Source organism: Melospiza melodia, chromosome 6 (assembly GCF_035770615.1).
Source record: "Melospiza melodia melodia isolate bMelMel2 chromosome 6, bMelMel2.pri, whole genome shotgun sequence".
Classification (NCBI taxonomy): domain Eukaryota; kingdom Metazoa; phylum Chordata; class Aves; order Passeriformes; family Passerellidae; genus Melospiza; species Melospiza melodia.
The window spans coordinates 1,362,903-1,387,702 of NC_086199.1; the positions used below are offsets into that span (position 1 = coordinate 1,362,903).

Sequence of the window (24,800 nt, forward strand, 5' to 3'; positions counted from 1 at the left end):
GCTCCAATCCTGAGGGTTGGGATGATCCTGATTTTTGGACAAAAAATCTCTTCAGGCAGGGAAATAATTCCAAGATCAGTGCTTGGAACACAGCACTGAAGCCCTAAACCCCCACCTTGCTCTGCAGCCGGAGGAAAAAGGAACATTTAAAACCCAAAGATGCAGAGCCAGCGGGAAATTAGGGAAATGAATTCCAGCGCTTTTGCAGGACCCGTGCTGAGGAGCATCCATGGATGAGGAGAACCATGGGATGAGGAGTCCATCCACAGCACTCTGGAGAAGAACAAAGGGACTCTGCCACACAGGGGGTGTGGAAATCCCAGAAATTACAGAAATCCTGCTGGAATCAATCCATGGAGGGTGGATTTATCCCAGAGAAATCAGATTCCCCAAGGGATTGTGAGCAGGACAGGAAGGAGCTCCCAAAGATGGAATCAGCAAGAAAAGCTCTGCACATTCAGCACAAAACCAGAACTATAAAAGACAGAGATTTGTAACAAAATACAGCATTTTCCTGTCCCTTCTGCTCCCTGCTCCTTCCCAAGATAAATCCCAGGGATAGCAGCTCACCAAACCCATCCATTTGCTGCAATAACCAAAGGCCTCTGCCATCAACGACTGCTCTGGACGGTGCTTAAGGTTTACAAATATCCTAATTAGCCACTAATTACCTCCCCAACCCCACATCCTCGTTATGCAACGCCTGTGATTCCAATAAACATTTGGAGCTGGAATAAATGTCGCTTTTATGTCTCATCAAAGCAGGACCAGGATGACCAGAGGAGTCCTGTGGCACCACCAGATGAAGGCTGCAGGTCCTGGAACAGCAGCCTGGAGCTTTAATTAATTCATTATTTAATGGAGAGCTGATTAGCTTGACAGGGAAGCCCTTTTCATATTGCAGAGCCTCACATGGAGCAGCTCTCCAGGAATTTCTCTGCCTGGAATGTGGCAGAACTTCTGGAAAGCCAAATTTATCCCTGGAAGTGTTGGGGCAACCTGAGATAGTGGAAGGTGGCCCTTCCAACTCAAAGATCCCTTCCAACCCAAAAAGCTCCTTGATTCCATGACTCCATGATTCCACAATTCCATAATTCTGTGATTTCATAATTCCATGGTTCCATAATTCTCTGATTTCATAATTCCATGATTACATAATTTTCTGATTCCATAATTCCATGATTCCATGAGATCTGGAGGCCTCCAGGCCACCCTGTGCTCGTCCAAAATCCACGTCCTGCTCCGGGATGTTCCCATCCTGAGGTGGTACAAGCTCAGCACATCCTCAGGCTTATCCCAAGGGCAGGAATTTTTCTGATGTTTTTCCATGTGGGACATCTGGCTGTGCCCACACGGGGTGGGGATGAGCCACAGGAAGGTCTCCCATGGGAAAAGAGGGATCAGCACTTCCTCCAGACCTTCCTGTGGTAATTCAGAGCAGCAAAACCAGAAAATAAAGGAAAACAGCCCAAAATAACAAATCTCTTCCCTGCCCAAGGATGTCTCCAGGGAAAATGTGGAAAGGGAATGAGGCAGAAGGGATAAATGCTGATTTTTAGGAATAAAAAGAGTGTCCTGAATAGAGCAAACCATCCCAATCCCAAAGCTGATTCTTCCTGCTTAAATCCAACATTTGAGGCAGAGAAAAAATCCCTTGCACAGGCTGACACCCTCCAATCCACCTCTTCTTTTTCGCTTAACACAAACCCACTTTATTGAGGTTTTCGTTGCTTTTTTAACATCTTGTTGCTTTTTTAGCGTCTTCTGCCTCCAGGTTTCCATGGCATGATCCCACATATCCCGAAAAACCCAGCCTGGCTCTCGGTAACATTTGCCCAGGGTGGGTTTTATGGATGACAGGGTTTTTCTAGGGCAGATATTCCACGTTTGAGTCTCGATTCCCACTCTTCACTGACCTATTTTATTGAGATATGGGGGGAGCAGCGAGGGGATTACTTCAGGTCCATTTATGTAAGATACTCAGGACATAAATCCCTGATTTTTCCTGCTGAAAATGTCAAGGGGAAAAAAAAATATTCCTGCTAAACAAGGGCAATTCCAGAGCCACACGTCCCTTCCCAACCTCCTGGAGAATTCATGGATTTCCTCCTTCCTTAGGATTTGACAGCCCCACTCCAGGAGGAGCTGCACAAACACCAGGAAGAGGAAATTCCCCCCCATCCCAGACATCCAGAGGGATGTTAATAAAGCCCTGCAAGTCGTGGCATTTGGGAAATGTGTTTGTGCCTGGGCCTTCTGTTCCTAATTAGCAGAGCAGTAATGAATCTTGATGAATCAGTAATGACCTTCAAAGCGCTGCAACTATTTCAGCTTCCACTCGGCTGGGTAATGAAGTCATTCCAAGAGCAGAATTCCTTTTAGGATGCTGCAAAAGGCTGAGCTCAAATTCCATAATTTTTTTCCCCTTTCCTGATTTTCTGGAGCGTTCCAGGACAGGAAGTTTAAAGGGTGACAGAATTCATCATTTCCTGCAGGGATTGTGATGAGCTGATAAGAATGGCCAACTAATGGCTGTCTCCAGGAAATCCCATCAGTTTTCCACAGGATTCCCAAGGAAGTCCAGGGAATTCAGTAGCTATTGGATGCATGAGTGCACACCCTGCACTGGTTGTTCCACCTGGGCAGGCAGGTGACAAAGTCTGCGTGGAATGCTCATCCATCATTCCAAAGTTGCCTCTTCTCCTCTAAGAATCCTCCCAATTCTTTTCCTGATAGTAAAATCATGGAATCCTGGAATGGCTTGGGATGTAAGAGACACTAAATCTCATCCAGTGCCAGCCCTGCCATGGCAGGGACACCTCCCACTGTCCCAGGGTGCCCCAAGCCCTGTCCAACCCAGCCCTGGGCACTTCCAGAGATCCAGAGGCAGCCACAGTTTCTCTGGGAATTCCTTCTCTGGGAGGCCTGCCCACCCTCCCAGCCAGGAATTCCAAATTCCCAACATCCCACCTGAATTTCCCTTCTTTCCCTTTGAACCCACTCCCCGTTTCCTGCCACCGCCTCTTGATGAACATTCGCTCTCCAGCTCCCTGCAGCCCCTGGAACGTGCTGGGAGCCCTCCCCACCCCGAGGTGCCTTCAGCCCACAAACCCAGCCCAGGAGCTCCTCCTCACCCGTGCTGCTGGAGATGTTGACGTCGATGCTGATGTCCGAGATGCCGCCTCCCTTGAGGGACGCCACGCAGGTGTAGGTCCCGAAATCCGTGAACTTGAGGTCAATGATGTCCAGATTGGTGGTGCCGGGGGACACGTCGGGGTCGGTCTGGGTGATCACCATCCTCTCCGAGCTGCGCAGGGGCCGCCCGTTCTTGAACCAGCTGAAGGTGAGCTCCTCCGGGGGGATGGCTTCTACCTGGCACGAGATCTTCACCTCCCGCCCGATCTGGATGTTGTCGTCCTTGTGGTACGGGTCGGGGGTGATCCAGAAGCGTCCTTTTTTTAAGGCTGGAACACAAAAAGAAAAAGAGAAATTTTATATAATAGAGAGGAAATTTGGCTTTGCTGGTGTTGCTGTAGGACGTGAAATAAAATGACGCAGACACACAACTCTCCAAGGTAAAAAAGAGGGCGAGTTTAATTTTGACTCCAACATTTACAGATTTCCAAAAGTGACAGTGGATTGGAGGGTGACAGTGCCGCCTCTCCAATGACACTGGACAAACCAACAGCCCATCAAATTTCTCCTCCTCCTCAAAAGAATGCAACAAATAAGTTATTTACACAAAGTGTATAAAAAAGTTCGTTACAAGAATGTAAACATCAGAAGACTCAGAAGAACTTAAAAAACCGGGGAGACACACTGGAGGCCTAAATATGATTTTCAAAGGGGCAGCAGCCACAGGATTGATTTTACTCCCAGGAATCTGCATGGCACCAACTTGGAATCACGAGGATGAACCAGTTGGAAACTGGCACGGAATTAAACTCTGAGGCACAAACTGAGCTTTTTTTGTGTGCAGATAAACAAGATATCAGGCAGAAATTGATGACATTATTTTTAGATATGAAATATATAATATTTTATATAGTATTTTCATGTATGAAATATGATTTTATTGTTTTTAGGATGAAACACTGGCATGGGTTCCCTGGAGAGCCAATGGATGCCCCATCCCTGGAAAAACCAGTTTTCAAGGCCAGGTTTGGGTTTTTTTTGGAGCAACCTGGGATAGTTGGAGATGTCCTTGATCCTGGGACGGAATAGGGTGAACTTGAGGGTTTCTTCTCACCCCAATAATTCTGGGATTTTTTGGTGGAACTCCTAACCCTAACCCTTGGACCTTCCTAAGCACATGTTAAACACATGGATAATTTTTCCTAGGCACTGAAATCCTGATTAAATTCCATCATGGATAAGGCAGCTGTGAAGCACTGTCACCTCCACAATGAAAACTAGAAAGTCCCAGCACCTAAATCAGGCTGAGCTGCTGCCAACCAAAATAATTCCTGAGATTTCAGGGGTTGTTTTCCACCTCTGGAGGGATTTCCAGGCTTTTCCTCATCCCTGTCCTGTCAGAGCACCAGAAAAAGGGGAAATATCACCCTAAAATCACTGATACAACCACTGGGGTCGCCTCCAATCCATCTGGAATTTCTCCTGCATCCAACACTATCCAAACCTCCAGTACAAATCCAATTAATTCTCCACCTCCTACCAGAGATAAGGAAATCTCAGGGTTCCACATGGGGATTTTTTGAGGGATAACCTCCACAGCAGGGCCACAGCAGCTGTGGAAAACCTCATTTCCTATCATCTTCCTCATAAAGGAGCATCTTATCCTGGCATTCCATCCTCAATCTCCAGGAATGAAATATTCCTGTATCTCACTCACCTCAGTTTTCTGTAAATGAACCTGAAACTCTCCAAAACTCCACCCCCATTGACATCAGCTGAGGGCTGGGATGATCCTGATTTTTTGGTGGTTTTTTTTGAGAGAATGCTTCAGGATCAGGCATTTAACCTTCCAAGGACAGAGATTTTTTGATGAACTGAATAGAAAATGCTCCTGACAAAATCCCCAAATCCCTTTTTTTTTTCCTATAGAGATGTGCCAAAGAATATTTATGGGTTTATCCAAGTGGTTTTTTCCATGTGGTTTTTTCTGGATGGTCCCAAACTAAAAATATTGGTTAGAAATGGTACAAATCCCAGGCTGGGTAGAAGTAAATATTGATATCCACCATTTATGGAGATTTCTCCTGAGATGTTTCCCAATTCCCTGGGTTCCTCTCCCCATTCCCTCTGTCCTGGATCCATTTCACAGAATCCCACTATGGTTTGGGTTGGGAGAGACCTTAAATCCCATCTCATTCCACCCTTTCCATAGGGTGGGACACCTTCCCCTATCCCAGGCTGCTCCCAGCCCCAGTGTCCAACCTGGCCTTGGGCACTGCCAGGGATCCAGGGGCAGCCACAGCTGCTCTGGCAATCCCAGCCCAGCCAGGAATTCCCAATTCCCAATCTCCCACCCATCCCTGCCCTCTGGCACTGGGAGCCATTCCCTGGCTCCTGTCCCTCCATCCCTTGTCCCCAGTCCCTCTCCAGCTCTCCTGGAGCCCCTTCAGGCCCTGGAAGGTTCTAGAGATTCCATACTTTGGACATACTAAAAAAAATCTATATACTCCATCCACGAGTGGTGAAAATGTGAGTTCAGTTTCAGTTTTGCTTATTCCAGCTCAATTTTGTCAATTCAAACTCAGTTTTGCTAATTCCAACACAATTTTGCAAATTCTAACTCAATTTTGGTAATTCCAACTCAATTTTGGTAATTCAGTAGCTGCTTAAACAAGGACTTACAAATTTCATGCTGAAGGAGCACTCCCACCACCTGGAAAAGAATTAACACTTGCAGAGCTCAGAAAAGAATTCACATTTATTTATTTATTTACTTATTAGGCTGTCTTTTCAAAGTGGGGGGGGGGGGGGAAGTCTAAATTTGAGTTATTTACCCTCAATCTCACAGGGTAGGAGAGGATTCCTCCATTGAGTAAGGCAACATTTTTAAGGAGAGAATGGAAAATTTGGTATTTTTCTAGGAAAAGCATCACTTCAGATGCTGCTCCTCAGTTCCAACCACATCTTAAAAGCATCCAACTGGTTGATTTTATTTATTCATTCATTATTTAATTTATTTACATTATTCATTTACATATATTTATTTAAGGGATTTCCGTGGCTTTAATCAAGAATGGAATTTTTTGCACTCCTCTTTGCCTCGCAGTTCTCCATCCCTTGGGGAATTCTCAGCCAATTCCCAGGAATCAGCACTACCAAGATGGAATCACGAGGCTGAACCAGTTGGAAACTGCCAGAGAATTAAACTCTGAGGCACGAGCTGAGCTTTTTTTTGTGTGTGTGGAAATAACAGCACAAACAATGCTTACACACACAAAAACCCCTCAATATTTTATGCAGATCCTTTTCAGGCAGGGGAAAACCAAAAAAGAACTCGATGGGCACGACCAGCGCGTCGTTTCAGCCCAAATTAGTTGCTCATAACCTCAATAAACTATTTTTATTTCTGAGTTTTCAGCAGTTTCTCCTGCCTAGAACTGAACAAAGTCTAGCAGGGAAGTCAGGGTACCTTTCCTTTGTGGAAAAGCACAAATTCCAAGGTAAGAAAAGGGGGCAAGAACCTCAAAGTTTGGGTCAAAGCTGTTTCTTGCAAGCAGAACTGGGTTGGAAGTGGATGGTCTTTAAGGTTCTTCGAACCCAAACCATTCCATGACTCTGGATGAGGTCTCCAAAATCCCTTCAGAGCTTCCTGATTTCCACCACGTTGGGAACACCTGAGCTGAGCTTGATCCAAACCCACCGGGTAAAGGAAAAAGGGGTTTTTGTATCATTTCCTCTGTCTAGCAATCCCATAAAAGAGTAGCTTGGGTTTTCCTCGGCTGTAGATTCCTGCACCTCCATTTCCACAAGGAAATTTCCAGGAGGGCATTCCAAAATGCCAAGAAAATTGAGCCATGCCATGGATTTTGTATCTGTGGCATCAGTTATGTGCTGAGAAGTTCTCATGGGGTGCGACACAGAAATTAAAGAGAAATTAAAGGTTAAGGGGTTTTTACGCAGGCAGAGACAAGGGGTAATGGTTATAAACTTAAAGAGATTTAATGGAATATTGGGAATTCCTGGCTGGAAGGGTGGGATGGAGCTGGGCTGGAATTCCCAGAGCAGCTGTGGCTGCCCCTGGATCCCTGGATAGCCAAGGCCAGGCTGGACACTGGGGCTTGGAGCAGCCTGGGACAGTGGGAGGTGTCCCTGCCATGGCAGGGGGTGGGTGGAATCATCTCCAAAGTCACTTCCCACCCAAACCATTCCAGGATTCTCAGATGAACCAGCAAACTGTGGGAGATGCTGCTGCAGACCCCTCCCAGCGGATTTTTGGGAACGTCACCAGCCCACGGAGCTGCAAAGGAGCAGCAAACGTGCAAATAAATCTGAAACTGTTCTTTGAGACTCAGCAAAGTGCCAGCCTCACTCCAAAGAGACCCCAAAGAACGAGGATGTGATCAAACAATCCGAGATGAAACAACTTTTGTCCTCAAACTCCTCACAAACAGTCCCTGCCCTCCCTCATTAATTATATTTTCAAAGTAATAAAATGCAGTTCAGGATCTCAAGGAAGGCCTATTTGCATTCATCAGGTTCAGGTTTTTTTTTCCCACCCCCTCCCTGATCAACCCCAAATTTTCCTTTAATGCCTCAGAATGTTCCTGCCTCACCAATTTCCAATGGCTCAAACACCACCACTAAATACATCAAGCTCTGCACGATTTTCTGCGCCATTTTTAGGCTTTAGCACCAGAATTATGGACCCCTGGCTGCTTCCCCAGTGGATGCAGGACAGGGAATGCTCAGATTTGTGGTTGCTGATGGTTCTGTCCGTGTTTTACCCGTGACAACAGGGCCATGGAGCAGCTAAACTCCAAATTTCTGGCTTTAACCTTCTTTGAGCAGCCAGAGGCCCCTTGAGGCACCTTCTGTGCCCTCTCCAGAGGAGGTTTGGAGTCATTTTGGTTGTTTCCCTTCACTTTTTGTCAGCGATTCTGCTTTGACCCATTCACAGTGAACCAGAGAAGAACCTCACTCAAGCAGATGTGGAGCCCTGCATGGTCTTGGAGAAGATGTTGGAGGTTTGGAAAACTCAGAATCCAGCCTGGCCCTTCTCATGAGCTCCCAGAGTAGTAAAATTTCCAATATTCCAATAATTTCATTCCCAGCCACACCCCACTTCCAGAATCCTCCAAAATCACAGGGAATTCTGTGATCTCCTGGATCTCACTGTGGGCTGAGTCAGAGGAGCCAGGAAACCTTTCCTGGTGTCCAGGTGCTCCTGACCCCTTCCTGTTTCCTTCTCACATGTGGGGAAAAGAGTTTGTGATCCTGGGAAAGATTCTTCACCTATTTTTTAAGGACAATTGACTACAGAGACACAGCAGGGAAATGGCCAAAGATCCCAGAATTCCAGGATGGATTGGATTGGAAATGAATTTAGGGATTGTCCAGTTCCAACCCCATGATCAGGGACACCTTCCACTATCCTAGGTTGCTCCAAGCCCCATCCAACCTGGCCAAACCATCCTGGAATGATGTGATAATGGATGGAACAACAATATCTGCTCCTGTATCCCACATGGGAAGAGCTCTGCAGTCCATATTTATTTTTATCTGGAATTCTAGCCTAAATTTATCCATTTACTGCCCATAACCCTCATTCCCACTGAATAAAAACCCACAGAAATCCTTCCCTGATGTCTTGGCAGTAACTTGTCCACTGCTATCAAATCAAGAGAAGGAAAATCCAAGTTTTTATCCCAAGCTCTGAAGAGACACCAAATTTTTGTTTGTTTTGGCTGTGGGCAATAAAATTGGGTCTGTCTTTAACATTCTCCCGTACTCCCTTAAATTCCCTTATTCAAACACTTTAACAACTGTCAAAAGATCTTTTTCAGTGGTGATTATCTCAGTGCGGTCATTAAACTTCATTCTTTACATGAAAATACATTTTGGCATTATTCTGTGGAGAAAAAACGGGAAAAACTCAGATTCGTGGTTGCCAAAAATTCACATTTGCCATCATGGACCAGGAAAATATTGGAGAGGAAAATAATGGAGAGGAAATTACAGATTTCTGGTTTAATTGTAAAACTTAATTATGAATAGAAGAGCAAAACCACACCCCAAATAATAGAGTTTGTGGATATCAGCTCAGCATAATCAAAGTGTGCACAGAATTCCAGAATGATTAGGGTTGGAATGTCCATAAATTCCACCCAGTGCCACCCCTGCCATGGCAGGGACACCTCCCACTGTCCCAGTGTCCAACCTGGCCTCGGGCACTGCCAGGGATCCAGGGGCAGCCACAGCTGCTCTGGCAATTCCAGCCCAGCCAGGAATTCCCAATTCCCAATCTCCCACCCATCCCTGCCCTCTGGCACTGGGAGCCATTCCCTGGCTCCTGTCCCTCCATCCCTTGTCCCCAGTCCCTCTGCAGCTCTCCTGGAGCCCCTTCAGGCCCTGCCAGGGGCTCTGAGCTCTGCCTGGAGCCTTCTCCTCTCCAGGGGAACATTCCCAGCCCTTGGAGCAGCTCCGTGGCCTCCTCCAACACATCCACACCTTCCCTGTCCTGAGAAGCCCAGACCTGGATGAAATTCCGGTCATAAGGACCAGTCTGGGTTGGAAGGAAATAAAAAGTAATTCAACAAACATTTGAAAAGAGAGTGATGTAATAAATAGCCCGAGTTTTTAGGGACAACACTCCAACTTGGACCACTCATAAAATTCTAATTCCTTAAATTGGGCATTTAGAATCATGGAATTGTTCAGGTTGGAAAAGTCCTCCAAGATCACCGAGTCCAACCACCAACCAGTACCACCTCTGTGGTCACCACTAAACCTTGTCCTCATCCACACATTTTGGGCACAATTCCAGGGATTTGGACTCCATCCCACCCTGAGCAGCCTCTTCCAACACTTCCCAATAAATGAGGAAAAGACTCTGAGGTAACTGAGAAAATGCTGCTTCCCCAGAGTTCCCTCTGCATCCCAAGACAGGCTTGAAGCAAATTCCTGCTAAAATAAGCTCCACATTCCCAACATTTCAGCACCAGCTCGTTCTGCTCCTGTCAACATGATTTGAGCTGGAAGATTTTAAAATCCTGAACTTCCAGCAGCTCACCGAACAATTAAGATGTCAAACGTCTTCTCCTAAAACGTCTCCAAACTTTTTAATATCAAGTAATTATTTGGCACTTCCAAGGCCAGATGCATTCCCCCTTCCAATTTAAATGCAAATCCCACGGAGAGACTTCAGGTTTTGTCTCTACTTTTAGAAACTGCTGCTAATTTTGCAAAGAAAAGGGTTTTTTATTCCTGTTTTTCCGTGTGCTCGGCTTAATTAGCTCCCGGCTCCTTCGGAGCTGCTCTTTTGAAGGAGGGGGAGGTTTGGATTCCTTTGAATGATGAAAATTTCAGTTTACAACTTGCTCCAAATCTGATCCGTTAAAGAGATGAAGGGGAGATCAAAGGGGGAGAAACTCAGCGTGGTTCCTCTTTTAGCGGCTTTTAGAAGGAAAGATTCTATGGAAATCAGTGGCACCGGGAGGAAAGACGTTGGGGGCTGGGAACAGATGATCTCTAAGATCTCTTCCAGCACAAACCACTCCGTAATTCCAAGAAATAGCCAGGTGGGATTGAGCTCAGGGTGTTCCTTCTCCGATCTCCAGCTCGTACCATGCGTTTTCCAAGGACTGAAGACCTCCAAGGATGGAAATTTCACAACCTCCTACCCTCAACTCCCAGGAAAAGCCAGGAGCGGTACCAGTGGTGTCATGGGGTTTGGAGGCAGAAATTGCCGTGTCCTTCCATTTTTCCTGATGGAAAGGTGTTTCCACCCTGATTTGAAGGGGATAGAGATGATGGATCATGGATGAGATCCCAACACATTCAAGTGAGGGTGAAATTTCCAAAAACCGCAGGAATTTGACCAAGAAGAGACAGGGACAACTTAGCAGCTGGAATTTTGTCGCTTTTAAAATCCCAAGCATAGGAAAAAGGGTAAAAAATCCAAAATATTTCCTAAGCTCCAAAATCCCAGCTTGACAAGGCATGAATGGAGCAGTGGATTGGGGCTGCCCCATCCCACAAGAAAATGGGAATTCAGGACTCTTGTCACAAGCCAGACAAGGATTGGGATATAAATGAAACCCTTCAGAGAAGCTTCCACAACCCCCAGCGGGCTCTGCACTTGCCAAAGAAATTTTAAATTCTTGGAATGTGTCAGCTGGATGTTCTCCAGGGCCCTTAAAAAGTTTAATTCTTGTGCCAAAGCCATCCTCCAAAGAAAAACAAAAAAAGGCTTGCTGAGTTTTCCTGCCCCAAAGTGATCCTTTGAAAATCTTCCCTCTTTGTACATGAGACTCAGCCATTCTCCCAGTCCCAGACAAACCCCCCATTCCCAAGGTTCCACACTGGATTATCCCCATTCCTGCTTTTGGGGTGGCTCAGAAGCTTTGTTGGAGTTCAGGATTTCCCTAGAGCCTGGATTTCTGGAATGCGTATGGAATGCATTTCCCTCCAACACTTTTTCTTCCACTCTTAAATACCTCAAAGCTATATCAGGATCCTGTAAAAATTCCCAAAATTATTAATCAGACTGGACAGAGATCTAAAAATCCCAGTCCCAGTTGCTTGATGCAGCAGTAGAAGTGTCTTAAAACACATTTCAAGGACAGCAAAGCACGTTGGGAACAGAAGAAACCACTCTGAGCTCATCCTTCTCCTCTTGGTTTCCTCCCCCTCCAAGAGGAGAAAAAACTTGGAAAAATTCAACTTTTTCTCTGCCAAAAAGAAAATGTTGGTAAAAGTCCCCAGATCTTGCCGTGTGTTATCAGCCAGGATCTAAAACAATATTTAAAGTACAGCACGAACCCCGCCAAAACAATTATCAGCTTTAGTAATTAATAACTTCTGCCAATCAAGAGTAAGAATAACCTTTATCCTTGTCTCCAGTGGGATCCCAGAATAATTGAGGATGGGAAAGAGCTCCAAGGTCAGAGTTCCAGCTGTGCCCAATGCCCACCCTGTCCCCAGCCCAGAGCTCTCAGTGCCACCTCTAGGGATGGGCACTGCAACCCTCCCTGGGCAGTGCCAAGGCCTGAGCCCCCTTTCCGTGGGGAAATTCCTGCTGTGCCCACCCTGAGCTGCCCCGGCCCAGCCTGAGGCCGTTCCCTCTGCTCCTGTCCCTGTTCCCTGGAGCAGAGCCCGACCCCCCGGCTGTGCCCTCCTGGCAGGAGCTGTGCAGAGCCACAAGGGCCCCTGAGCCTCCTTTGCTCCAGGTGAGCCCTGCCCAGCTCCTCAGGGATTCTGCAGCCCCTGCCCAGCTCCTCAGGGATTCTGCAGCCCCTGCCCAGCTCCTCAGGGATTCTGCAGCCCCTGCCCAGCTCCTCAGGGATTCTGCAGCCCCTGCCCGGCTCCTCAGGGATTCTACAGCCCCTGCCCAGCTCCCTCAGGGATTCTCCAGCCCTTCCCAGCTCTGTTCCCTGCCCTGGACACGCTCCAGCCCCTCCAGGTCCTTCCAGAGCTGAGGGGTCCAGAACTGGACACAGCCCTCGAGGTCCTCCAGCAGTTTCCAGCACAGGGGGCAATCAGGACAATCCCTTTCATTCTCCTGCTCCCACACAATTCCTGATCCAATCCAAGTGCCTTTGGCCTCTTCCCACCTGGCCACATAGGGAATGTCCAGCCACTGTCCCCAGGACCCCCAGGACAAAATTGGGAAAAATGTATTCCTCCAAACCCAAGGAGAGGGCTCAGATGAATCCCATCTCCTGAATTCCCTTCTGATAAATCCTTCCACACACGTGGTGCCCAACAGGCTCCTCACGATGTCCTTCAGAGCAGCAAACTCCCTTCAAAATCAAATTCCTGATCAGAAAAATTCCAGGAAGTCCTAATGAAAGGGCAGAAGGATCAATAAACCATCTCCGTTTTTATTGGAGAGCCTTTTATGAACTCATCCATGACCCTCCAGCCTGGGAAGAGCTTACAGGCCTGAGCCTGTGGCAGATAATGAAAAGAAATGGATTTATTCAACTCCAAAGCTCAAATTTTCCCCACATTCATTCCCAGAGCTGTAAGCTCTTAAGGAGCACACTGGGAATTTATGGCTGTAGGAGCATCCTGGATGAGGAGATCAGGTTTGCTTGGTTAAAACCTTTTGAAATCCCATCACAGAGGGCGCCTCTCCATGAAGCAGATGCCTGAGGATATTTGCCAAGGCCTTTGGAATTCTCCAGCCAGGAAAAAAGATGGAATATCAGAATTATTGAGGCTGGGAAAGGCCTTGGAGATCACCGAGCCAAGGTGTTGTCCCAGCACTGCCGCATCCCAAAATTTATTCCATTCTGTTTCCTGAGGCTTTTCCCAGGATACAGAGAGGAAAGGAAGGATTGGGAAAAGCTCCTTGTGCCAGTTTCATGGAAAATCCAACTTTTTTTGATTTTAGAATTCCCAACCAACCTCAGATGATTCTACACAGTGACCACACATGCCCGACCCACATCCCAAAATTTATTCCATTCTCCCACTTGCTGGGAGCTTTTCCAAGAATACAAAGAAAAAAAACAAGGATAGAAAAAAAAAGGCCCTTCTGCCAATTCCATGGAAAAATGAACATTTTAGGATTTTAGCATTTCCAACCAGTCCCAGATGATTTCAGGCAGTGACCACACATGCCAGATCCACATCTCAAAATTTATTCAATTCTGTTTCCTGGGAGCCCTTCCCAGGATACAGAGAGGAAAGAAAGAATGAAAAAAGATCCTTGTGCCAGTTTCATGGGAAATCCAACATTTTAGGATGTTAGAATTCCCAAACAATCCCAGAAGATTCCAGGCAGAGACCACAAGTCCAGATGTGCCCATCATAGCTCACCCTCCTGCCAGGAGTGACCTGCTGAGCGACCAAACCCCAATTCCACCTCTGGGAAAAAATTCCAGAGCCTTTCCCAGCCTCTGGTGCTCAGCAGCTCATGGGAGCCCTGCTCACACTTCAATTGATGCAATCTGGGGCCATTCCAGAGGTGTTGATGTCCAACCAGCCTTAATTTTATCCTTCACTCCTCTAAACCCCAAGGGAAATTCCTAAAAATAGCTTCGGAATAAAGAACAGGAAAGCAGAAGGAAGGCAGGTGTAGAGAACAAAATCCCAGGATTTTTATCTAATTAAAAAAGCAACAAAAGTTCATTAATTCATAAAAGCAACATTAATTTCCCAATCTGAGCTTCCTCCTTCTGTTTTTATTCCCTAATTATTTTTTTTAGCAGCCACGCCTACAGTTCACACACAGTTTTTAAAGGGATAATCCAGAGGTACTTCCAGCAATCCTGGCCTTAAAAAGGGATTTCCCTGGAGAGCTTTTTGTCCAGGAAAAGCTTTTGTGCTGCTGCTGAGCACGGCCATTATTTTCTATTTCAACTGACAGGGAATCCCACCCCTCGGAAAAATTAACTCCAAGGATGAGGTTTCCACTTCCCAGAAGGTGAAATTAACACAGGCAGAGTCCAATGGAATTAAAAATGTGCTGCTCTTACAATGGAAAAGAAGGAGGGATCCGATAAAGATTGGAATGGGATTCCCTCAGGAGGGAATCAATGGAACAGGATGTCCACGAATGGGATGTAATCCCCGTTCCTGCAGAGATTTAAAGATCTGTGAATGTGGCACTTGGGGACACAGGGCAGTGGTGGCCTTGGCAGTGCTGGGGGAGGGTTGGACTCAATGATTTTGGAGGATTTTTCCAAGCTCAGCAATTCTCATGTTCCATGATTTCCACACAGCCTGACACCCTTCCCAACCCTGCCAGTGCTCTTGACTTTAAGCCCTGGAAAACGTTTCTGTGGCTGTCCCTGTGCCCCAATCTGATGTGGAGGTGTCCCTCAAGGATGCTATCCAGCATTTTCCTCTCTTACTGGATGGAGGAGCCACCTTGGAATCAGAGAATCCTGGAATGGTTGGGGTGAAAGGGACCTGAAATCTCATCCCATTCCCATCCTTTCCATGGGCAGGGACACGTCCCACTGTCCCAGGCTGCTCCAAGCCCCATTATCCAACCTGTGTATTGGACACTTCCAGGGATCCAGGGGTGCCTGGATCCCAGGTTCTCTGGGAATCCCATTCCAGCCCCTCCCCACCTTCCCAGCCAGGAATTCCTTCCCAATATCCCATTTAATCCACCCTCTTCCAGTTTAAAGCCATTTCCCCTCGTCCTGTTCACTCCAGCCAGGAATTCCCAATTCCCAATCTCCCACCCATCCCTGCCCTCTGGCACTGGGAGCCATTCCCTGGCTCCTGTCCCTCCATCCCCTGTCCCCAGTCCCTCTGCAGCTCTCCTGGAGCCCCTTCAGGCCCTGCCAGGGGCTCTGAGCTCTCCCTGGAGCCTTCTCCTCTCTGGGGGAACATTCCCAGCTCTCCCAGCTTGGATCCAGGGGGCTCCAACCCTTGGAGGAGCTCCATGCCCTCCTCTGGATCACATCCACACCTTCCTTGTCCCAAGTCCTTCTCCACCTTTGGAGTCAGGTGTGAGTGGCCAGCAGCCACAAAAACAGGAAAACATCCAGAAAAAATTCATGGAGATGCTTCATTCATGGAATGGAGCACAGACAACAAAGGCACACTCCGATAAAAACACTGACATTTAGCGAAATTTAAAGGGAAAAAAATTTTCCTCTGGGACCTGCTGGTGCTTTGAGGAAAGATTTATTTCTGGGTCAGACTGGGGGATTATTGTTGAATCCTGGGATTTGGGGTGCACCTGGCATAAGATGGGAACTCCATTTACCAAATGCTTTTCCTGCCTGGCATGGAAGTTTCTATTTCCAGCAAATTCTCTTCTCTCCTCAGCTGCTGTGTGAAAATCCTGACCCACAACAGCCAAATGAGCTGAAGTGAGAGAGAAATGAGGCAAAATGCTGAGAAATAAACACACAAAGCACAAAGTCAACCCAAACTCTGCTTTTCTCTCACATTTCACTCCTCAACTCAGCATCACTTGCAGCAAAGATAAACCCAAGAGTGGAATGGAGATTTTTTCCTTCTAAAGGACAGTTTTTCCCATTTAACAGAAATAATAAGGGTGAAATAATAAAACTGGGGCTGGGAAGGAGCTGAGCTTCATTTATTTAATGGGTTCTTCTCATTGTGGTCCCGTCTCAGCATTAACAGGGCCATGGAAAAGAGAGGGAAAAGGGGAAAAAAAAATCACCTGGAGTGTTACAATGAGACTTTGTTCAATATCTATCAGCTCCCAGGCATCAGCTTCTATAAATAAAAATGGGAGGGGATATTATTATTATTTTTATTATGATGCCATGACTCATGGAATTTGTGTCTGCAGGGATTTAGGGATGTGGCTTTTCCTGAGGGCTGCCTGGCACTGTCTGCTGGGTCAATGAAAACACTGAGGTTTCTTTTCACACCAAGTTCTTTCTCTCCTTTTCCTTACTCGAAGCTGTTATCCACTCCCAATTCCCCTTCCCCACCTCATGCCCATGTAAATCCCAGCAAATTAATATTCCTGAGCCAAGGAATGACAACAAAACCTCAGAGCCAAATGTCAGAAATTCAAATTCAAACACAAAATTCCAAATAAATCCACGCCCGTCTCCTGATCCAATGCTCTCTCCCTGACCTCCAGGACAGAAATATCTCCCAATTCCTCATCCTGCTGGAGAGCAGGAGGTGCTGGGGAATAAGTGAGCAGGGGTTGTGGTTTCCGTGAAATATTCCCACACAGACTCTTTATCCATCAGTTTTTCCTGAGTCTGATTAATCCCAGGTTATTCTTTCAAATTCCTGTAGCTTGTAGTTTATGTGGAAAATGAGGTTCAGATGAAGCATTTGGTTCAGGGAGCTGAATCCTCTCTGATGATGCCAATCCAGCCCTGTATCCAAACCAACTGCCCGTGTCCCAGGGGTTTTCCAGAAGGGATTAAATGAGCAGGGAAAGATTCCCTCCAGCTGGGAGCAGTTTTTGTGCAAGCCCTCCTCTTTCATTTTCACCTCAGATAAACATTTTTCCTGATATTTCCTGGAATTCAAGCACAGGGATCCATCTCAAGCTCCCCACCAGGGAGGAAATTCCCAGCCTTAGTTTCAGGAACAGCTTCAGATGAGGAGGAAGGAAGAGATGAAGGAGGCAATGAGAACTCCAGGAGTTTGGGATGCATCCAAGGCCTTTGGAGATAATTTCATAGAACCATGGAATATCCTGATCTGGGAGAGACCCACAAGGATCATGGAGTCCAAATCCTTCCCTGCACAGACCCCCCAACAATCCCACCCTGGGATCCCTGGAATTGCTGTCCAAAATCTCCCGGAGCTCTGGCAGCCTCGGGGCTGTGCCCATTCCCTGGAGAGCCTGGGCAGTGCCAGCACCCTCTGGAACAGGGGAACCTTTCCCTGAGATCCAACCTGAGCCTGCCCTGGCCCAGCTCCAGCCTTTCCCTGGCTCCTGTCCCTGTCACGGGGACCATCAATCAGAGCTGCTTCTCAGGAGGATTGAAGACCACAGTGAGGTCTCCAGTCAATGTCCTCCAGGCTGAACTAACCAATTTCTACTTTGCAAGGAAAAGCTGCTGCATCACCCCAACACAAAAAGGCACCAAACCACCCTTGTTCCACCTCAGGGCTTTGATCCCGGGACAAGAACTCTGGAAGTCTTGGAAACCAACAATAATTCATCCCATAAATGATTAGAAGTGTTCAGAAATCCTGGAGTAAGAGAATTATCAAGGCTGAAAGAGACCTTCAATATTTAGTCCAACCAGGACCATTTGGAAACAGAGGAAACACCCACTGCTGAACATTGAACATTGAATGTTGAACATTGAACATCTAATGTTAGATATTTAATGTTGAGCATTAATGTTAAATGTTGAATGTTAAACCTTGAATGTTGACCATTGAACATTGAATTTTGAATGTTGAACATTGAGCATTAGATATTTAATGTTGAACATTAAACATAGAATGTTGAACAATGAACACTGAATTTTGAATGTTGAACATTGAGCATCAGATATTTAATGTTGTGCATTGAACATTGAATGTTGGACGTTAAACCTTGAATGTTGAACATTGAATTTTGAATGTTGAACGCTGAATGTTGAACATTGAATATTGAATGTTGACCATTGAACATTGAATTTTGAATGTTGAACATTGAGCATTAGATATTTAATGTTGAACATTAAACATAGAATGTTGAACAATGAACACTGAATTTTGAATGTTGAACATTGAGCATCAGATATTTAATGTTGTGCATTGAACATTGAATGTTGGACGTTAAACCTTGAATGTTGAACATTGAATTTTGAATGTTGAACGCTGAATGTTGAACATTGAATATTGAATGTTGAGCAATGAACATTGAATGATGGATGGTGAACATTGAATGTTGAACACTGAACATTGAACCCTGAATGTTGCTGTCCCACGGGATTAGGACTGGAATAATCTTCCAGGAGAAAAGTCCATGGTTTTCCAACTGAACTCACCTCTTACGATGATGTTGGTGGACTTCTTGGCGGGATTGCCGACGTTGTTGTTGGCGATGCAGCTGTAGGTGCCGGAATCCTCGGAGGTGATGGCGGGAATGGTCAGGGTGCCCCCGTTCAGCACAGTCTTGTTGGGCAGGACCCCCACAGACCTCACCCACGTCAGGCTGGGCGCCGGCTCCCCCCCCGTGGTCACACACACCAAGGTGATGGCTTCTCCAGGGTTCACCACGATGGGGTCATCCACGAGGAGCTTGATGGAAGGGGATGCTGCAGAACAACAGGGATCACAGAATCAGGGAATGGTTGGGATGGAAGGGATCTTAAAGATCATCACATCCCACCCCTGCAATAGGCAGGGACACCTTCCACTATTCCAGGCTGCTCCAAGCCCCAGTGTCCCACCTGGCCTTGGGCACTGCCAGGGATCCAGGGGCAGCCACAGCTGCTCTGGGCACCCTGTGCCGGGGCCTGCCCACCCTCACAGCCAGGAATTCCTAATTCCCAGAATCCCTAATTCCCATCTATCACTGCCCTCTGGCAGTGGGAAGCCATTCCCTGTGTCCTGGCACTCACTGGTTTCTTGTTCCAGCTCTGACTGGTGGTTCCAGTAAGAGAAGGAGAAGGAGATAAAGAAAAGCAGGGACAATTAAAGCCATGGAATCACAAAATCATGGAATGGTTTGGGTTGGGAGGGACCTTAAATCTGATCCAGTGCCACCCCAGCCACGGCAGGGACACCTCCCACTGTCCCAGGCTGCTCCAAGTCCCGGTGTCCAACCTGGCCTTGGGCACTTTCAGGAATCCAGGGGCAGCCACATTCCCGGGGCATGCAGAGGCAGGTAGGGATGGATGGATGGATGGATGGATGGATGGATGGATGGATGGATGGATGGATGGATGGATGGATGGATGGACGGACAGCCCTGCAGTTACAATTTGGGATGCAACACGCCTGTGTGTGGGACAGGTGCCGGCTCACTGGATTGGAAACCTTGGAAAAAGGAATTAGTCAAGAATTTGTTTGGCATGGGAAGCCTGTTCTCCTCAAGTCAGATCCTGCCACTCATCCATCCTTCTCCATCCACCTTCTCCCCAGTGAACTCCTGGGAACTTGGCTGCCAAGTGGGATGAATCCCTGGAGTTGGAATGCAGAGAAGCATCTCCCTTGGGACATCATCTCTTTGTATATGGAGAGACTGAACCACCCTGGACAGGGGCATTTTTCCCTCTCTGGGATGTGCAACCTTCAGCTCACACCTAATTCCCATAATTCCCATAAAATTCCAGGTGTAGCAGCAGCAGTCAGCACAGGTTGATGGGGAGATGCTGCTGACCTCAGAAAGAAGTGATTAAATTTAATTCTCTCTTCTTTTCTCTCCTTTTCCATGAAATATTTCCATGTAATAGAAGAGAAGTAAATGCTCAATAATAAGGGACAGGGCAGCAATTAATTGGAGATTATAGATATAAATAAAATAGAAAGAATAAAAATAAAATAAAAATAAAAATAAACCTATAAATATAAATGTAAAATCCCACTCTGAACTGTGACATCCTGTGTCCCCTGGGGAGAGGGATCCACCCTTGCTGGATCCAGGCTTTGCTCCAAGGCATCCTTTAAGCTGCATAAATGATGAAGCAATGTATAAATATCCACTGCTAGGCCAGGAAAAGCAGCAATTCCGAAAAAAAAAAAGCCAGGAATGAAGGTGAAGGATTGACTTTCTGGGCCAAGAATGCCAGCAAATGTGGTAATAAAAAGGGAAAGGCAATAAAAATGTTACATTCCAAATCACATTCCCATCCTTGTTATTACAGCGAGATATTCCCGGGTGTTCTGCTTTAGATGGGAATCTTATTTCAATATTAAAGGAATACAAACCAAGCACTAGAGGCAAATACAAGAATCAGCCATAAAATCAGAGTTTGCTTCATTTGGGCTTCACCCAGGAGGAATTTTCTTTGTCTGCATTTGGAAGCAGGAACAAAAGAAAAATGGGAAGAGCTTCCTTTGTAACTGTCCCGGCACTGGGAGAACTGGGAACATCGCATTCATGGAATATCCTGAGTAGGAGGGTCCCACAAGGATTATGGATCAAGCTGCTGTCCCTGCCCAGACCCTCATCAATCCCACCCTGGGCATCCCTGGCAGTGCTGTCCAAAGGCTCCTGGAGCTCTGGCAGCCTCAGGGCTGTGCCCATTCCATGGGGAGCCTGGGCAGTGCCAGCAGCCTCTGGAATAGTGGAACCTTTCCCTGCTGTCCATCCTATCCCTCCTGGACACAGCTCCAGCCTCAGTCCCGCCCTTGGTAACCAGAGGAAACTCCTTAGGAGAGCAGAGATTCACAATCCAAGCCCTCTCTTCCTGTCCCTCCCATTTTTGGACTTCTCAAATCCTTCCCAGCATGAATTCCTGGTTCAGGTAATTTAAAACCAAAGGAAATGGGCTCACGGCTAAAAATCCAGACCCCAAACCAGTCAGCTCTGCCATCTGTGCCAGGGTCTCTTTGCTCATAACCTCTGAGCTCTTCTTCCATCAGCTGATGTCTCCAGCAGCTGATAGATCCCTGGTTTAGAATTCCAGCTGGGAAACTGGGATTTGTGCCATGTTTTCTGCTTAAGGAGGTTTATTTTTGGAAGAAGGTGTCAAAAACAAGGATCCAGGTACAACCAGATCCTGTGGGGTCATCACCAACACCCAGCTGGCTCCTATTTCCCACTCCCTTCCTCTCTCCTGGGTTTCATCATTTTTCCTGAACAATTCCAGCAAGGAGCTGCTCTTTGCTCCCACTTCCCATCAAATCTCGAGACAGGGAACAAGGGAACCACGGATAATCCTTCAAAACTTGAAGCAAAAGATAAAAGCACCGACGTCAGCCCAAGCTGGTGGGGCCATTTCCATAATCCTGCAGATGAAAGGGAGCCCTTTGCCATCTTTCAGGAGCAAAGTGGGATGGGATAAAAAGGTTGGGACACATCCCTTTCATCCCGACACTCCAGACAGAAAGAACATGGAAATGAGGGTTTGGATACAGCAGTTTCCCTTTATTTACACCACAAGTTTCACTTTCAGCTCCAATCCCCAAAAAGCAAACAAAAATCCCTGGATTTCTGCAGCCACAGACATGGCAAGCTGGATTTAATCTAAAAAATATTAAGAAATTTAGGAAGGTTGTTGAAGTTTTCAGAAAATAGGACTCAGTGGAGCAGATAAAGGGTCAAACTCCTCTTAGGAAGGGAATATTCCCAATATTCCCAATATTCATGAATGAGCCTTTAAATTGATATTTCTCTGCTGAAAGAGAAAATAGTAGGGAGTTACAGTCAGGGAATCATGAAATCTTGGAATGGTTTGGGTTGGAAGGACCATAAATTCCATTCAGTGCCACTCCTGCCATGGCATGGACACCCCCTACTGTCCCAGGCTGCTCCAAGCCCCAGTGCCCAGCCTGGACTTGGGCACTGCCAGGGATCCAGGAGCAGCCACTGGAACATGGGAGAGGTTCATACATGAAACCCCATTAATTCCAGGAATTACAAATGAAACCTGAAATCCCATAAATTCCAGGAATTACCAGGGGTGAAACCATCCCTGCCAGAAGGCGTCAGGACTAAATTGGGTTTGTTATCATTCTCAAAGCCTCTTCCCAAGCCAAGGTCTGTCCCAAATGACTTCCAGGATTCAGGAGGGGAACACTGGGCCGTGGAGCTTTGGTCAGCAAAGCTTCACCCAGCCACAACCTCCAACCCAGAAGAGCCTCAGCCAGCCAACATTCCCCATCAAAACCTCCCTTGGACTCCATTAGGAATAATAAAAATCATCACCAAACAATAGCAAGCTCCAGGAAATACTTCCAAAACTTCCCTGGAGCACACTTTCCAAACATCCCATTTGAACACTATGAGAATGCCTCCCTGTCCTGAGGGCTCCACGTCCCCCCTGCCCTTTGTAATTGGGGTTTCCCAGCATCAATCCCACATTTTGGAGTCAGCCTTGGGTTGGCAGGGGACTGTCGGAACCCAGGAAATTCCTCTGGCGGCCTTGGAAGACTCCAGATCCTAGCAGGGGGCTCAGAGACCTTGGCATGGAGTCCAAGACCCCTGTGTCTTTAATTTAGCCCTTGGAAAAACCATTACCAACCTTTATATGAAGGATTACAAGTCAAGAGTTCAAGTAGAATAATGGTTAGTTTTTCATGGGGTGAAAATGTAGAATTTTGGGGTTTTAGAATGGGGGTTCAGGAGGCAAGATGGAGGAATTTGGGCATGTCCTCTCTTTCTCCTTCTTCTTCTTCTTCTTGGCCTCCATCTTCTGCTGTGATGGTGGCATTTCTGGATTGGTTTAGAGTAGAGACAGTCTGTCTGACACAGGTGATAGGGATTGGGAAATTATTGTAAATAAAGTATACGTAGTTATTAGTATAAAAAGCCAACACCACCCCAAGGGCAGGGACTGTGCCTCAACCCGACTGCCAGGCAGACCTCAATGGGTTGGAGAAAGAATGAGAGAGATAAGAAATAATAAACAACATTGAAAACCAGAACAAAAGTATCCTGACTCCTTCTTCGACGGCCGGGCTGGGAAAAGAGGCTTGTACGTATCTCAGAGTCACTGTGACCAGCAGAGATTCTGAGAGGGCACAAAGAGAGCGGCAGAGCCCCTGGGAGCTCCTCCCCTGGCAGAACAAGGCCCTACTGATCGGAGGGAATCCGCCCCGCTCCCATTCACGCCGCAGCTGCAGCCTTGGGAAAGGGGCTCCCATTCAGAGCTTCCGTGCGGGAGCCGCGGACGGGGGTAGGACGATCGGGATGGACAGAGACCAGAGATCTCTGAAGCCAGGCCTTGGAACTTGGGGTTTATTACAAAGGTCTGGGTGGTTTATTACAAAGGTCTGGGTGGTTTATTGCAAAGGGGCCTGGGTGGTTTATTGCAAAGGGGACTGGGTGGTTTATTGCAAAGAGCCTGGGTGGTTTATTGGAAAGGGCTCCAAGCAGGGCCCTGCTGGGAGCTGCCAGCCACAGCTCGGAGCGGGCCCCAAAGAGGGAGAGAGAGGTAAAGACAGTGGTAAAGAGAGAGAAGACAAGAGTGTGTGTCAGAACTCAGGAAATTCCTCTGGCTGCCCTGGAGGGCTCGAGACCCTGCCTGGGGGTCTCAGAGACCTTGGCACAGAGCCCAAGACCCCTGTGCCTTTGATTTAGCCCTCGGAAAAAACAATTACCAACCTTTATATGAAGAATTATAAGTCAAGAGAGTTTAAGTAGAATAATGGTTAGTTTGTCACGGGGTAAAAAATAGATTTTTGGGGTTTTTAGAATGAGGGTTCAGGAGGTAAGATGAAGGAATTTGAGTGTGTTCAGCCTTTCTCCTTCTTCTTCTTGGCCCCCATCTTCTGCTGTGATGTTGGCATTTTTGGACTGGTTTAAGGTAGAAGCTCACTGTCTAACATAGGTGATAGGTACTGGGAAATTATCGTAAATAAAGTACACCTAGGTTTTAGTATAAAAAGACAACACTGCCTCTGAGGTGGCCAGTGTGCCATGGACTGACCTGTCAGACAGACCTCAGCGGCTCAGAGAAAGGATGTTATAGATGAGAAATAATAAACAACCTTGAGAACGAGAGCAAAAGAATCCTGACTCCTTCTTTGACTGCCCAGCTGGGAAAAAGAGACTTGTACACATCTTGGAGTCACTCTGACCAGGAGAGATTCTGAGAAGCGTGGTAAAGAGGATGAGAGAGTAAGGAAGAGTAAAAAGAGAGTGAAGTTCCCATAACAATACAATAAATCTTCTTCTGTGCTGAATATTCTAATTCTCATTAACCAATCCAGTACAGGATACAAATCCTATAGCATTTCCATACAGCCTATAAGAATCATTACATTACCACACTGTGTTACATTTTAAACCCTAAAAACTCCTCTTTGGGCCCTTCTGCCAAGCTGCAGGGTCTGCTCTGACCCTTGGGCCTGTCTGCAAGCAGAGGGTGTTGTTCCATCACAAGGGGATCACCTTCAGCAGCCACACCATTGTGTTCCAGTTGTTCAGTAACTGAGGTATCTCAAAGCTCGCTTTCATTTCAATCTCGCTTATAGTTTCCATATTCTCAAAATCTTTTGCCAGGCAATCATATTTATAAGGCCTTCCTGTTTCATCTTCCCCAGCATCACATCCCGGGATTTCAGAGCTGCCTGGGGAGCCAACAGCACTGGTG

At 46.8% G+C, this 24,800-nt stretch overlaps 1 protein-coding gene across 2 annotated transcripts in view; it reads right to left on the reverse strand.

The window, feature by feature from the left end:
• MDGA2 (MAM domain containing glycosylphosphatidylinositol anchor 2) overlaps nt 1-24,800 on the reverse strand; it is a 203,449-nt gene that overhangs the window by 73,531 nt on the left and 105,118 nt on the right. For both annotated transcript variants that reach the window (XM_063159579.1, XM_063159580.1), the window contains 2 exons: nt 18,585-18,854; nt 3,135-3,464 (listed from right to left, as the gene is read on the reverse strand). In XM_063159579.1, the coding sequence (XP_063015649.1) occupies nt 3,135-3,464; nt 18,585-18,854 (600 nt within the window). The remainder of the gene's footprint in view (nt 1-3,134; nt 3,465-18,584; nt 18,855-24,800) is intronic.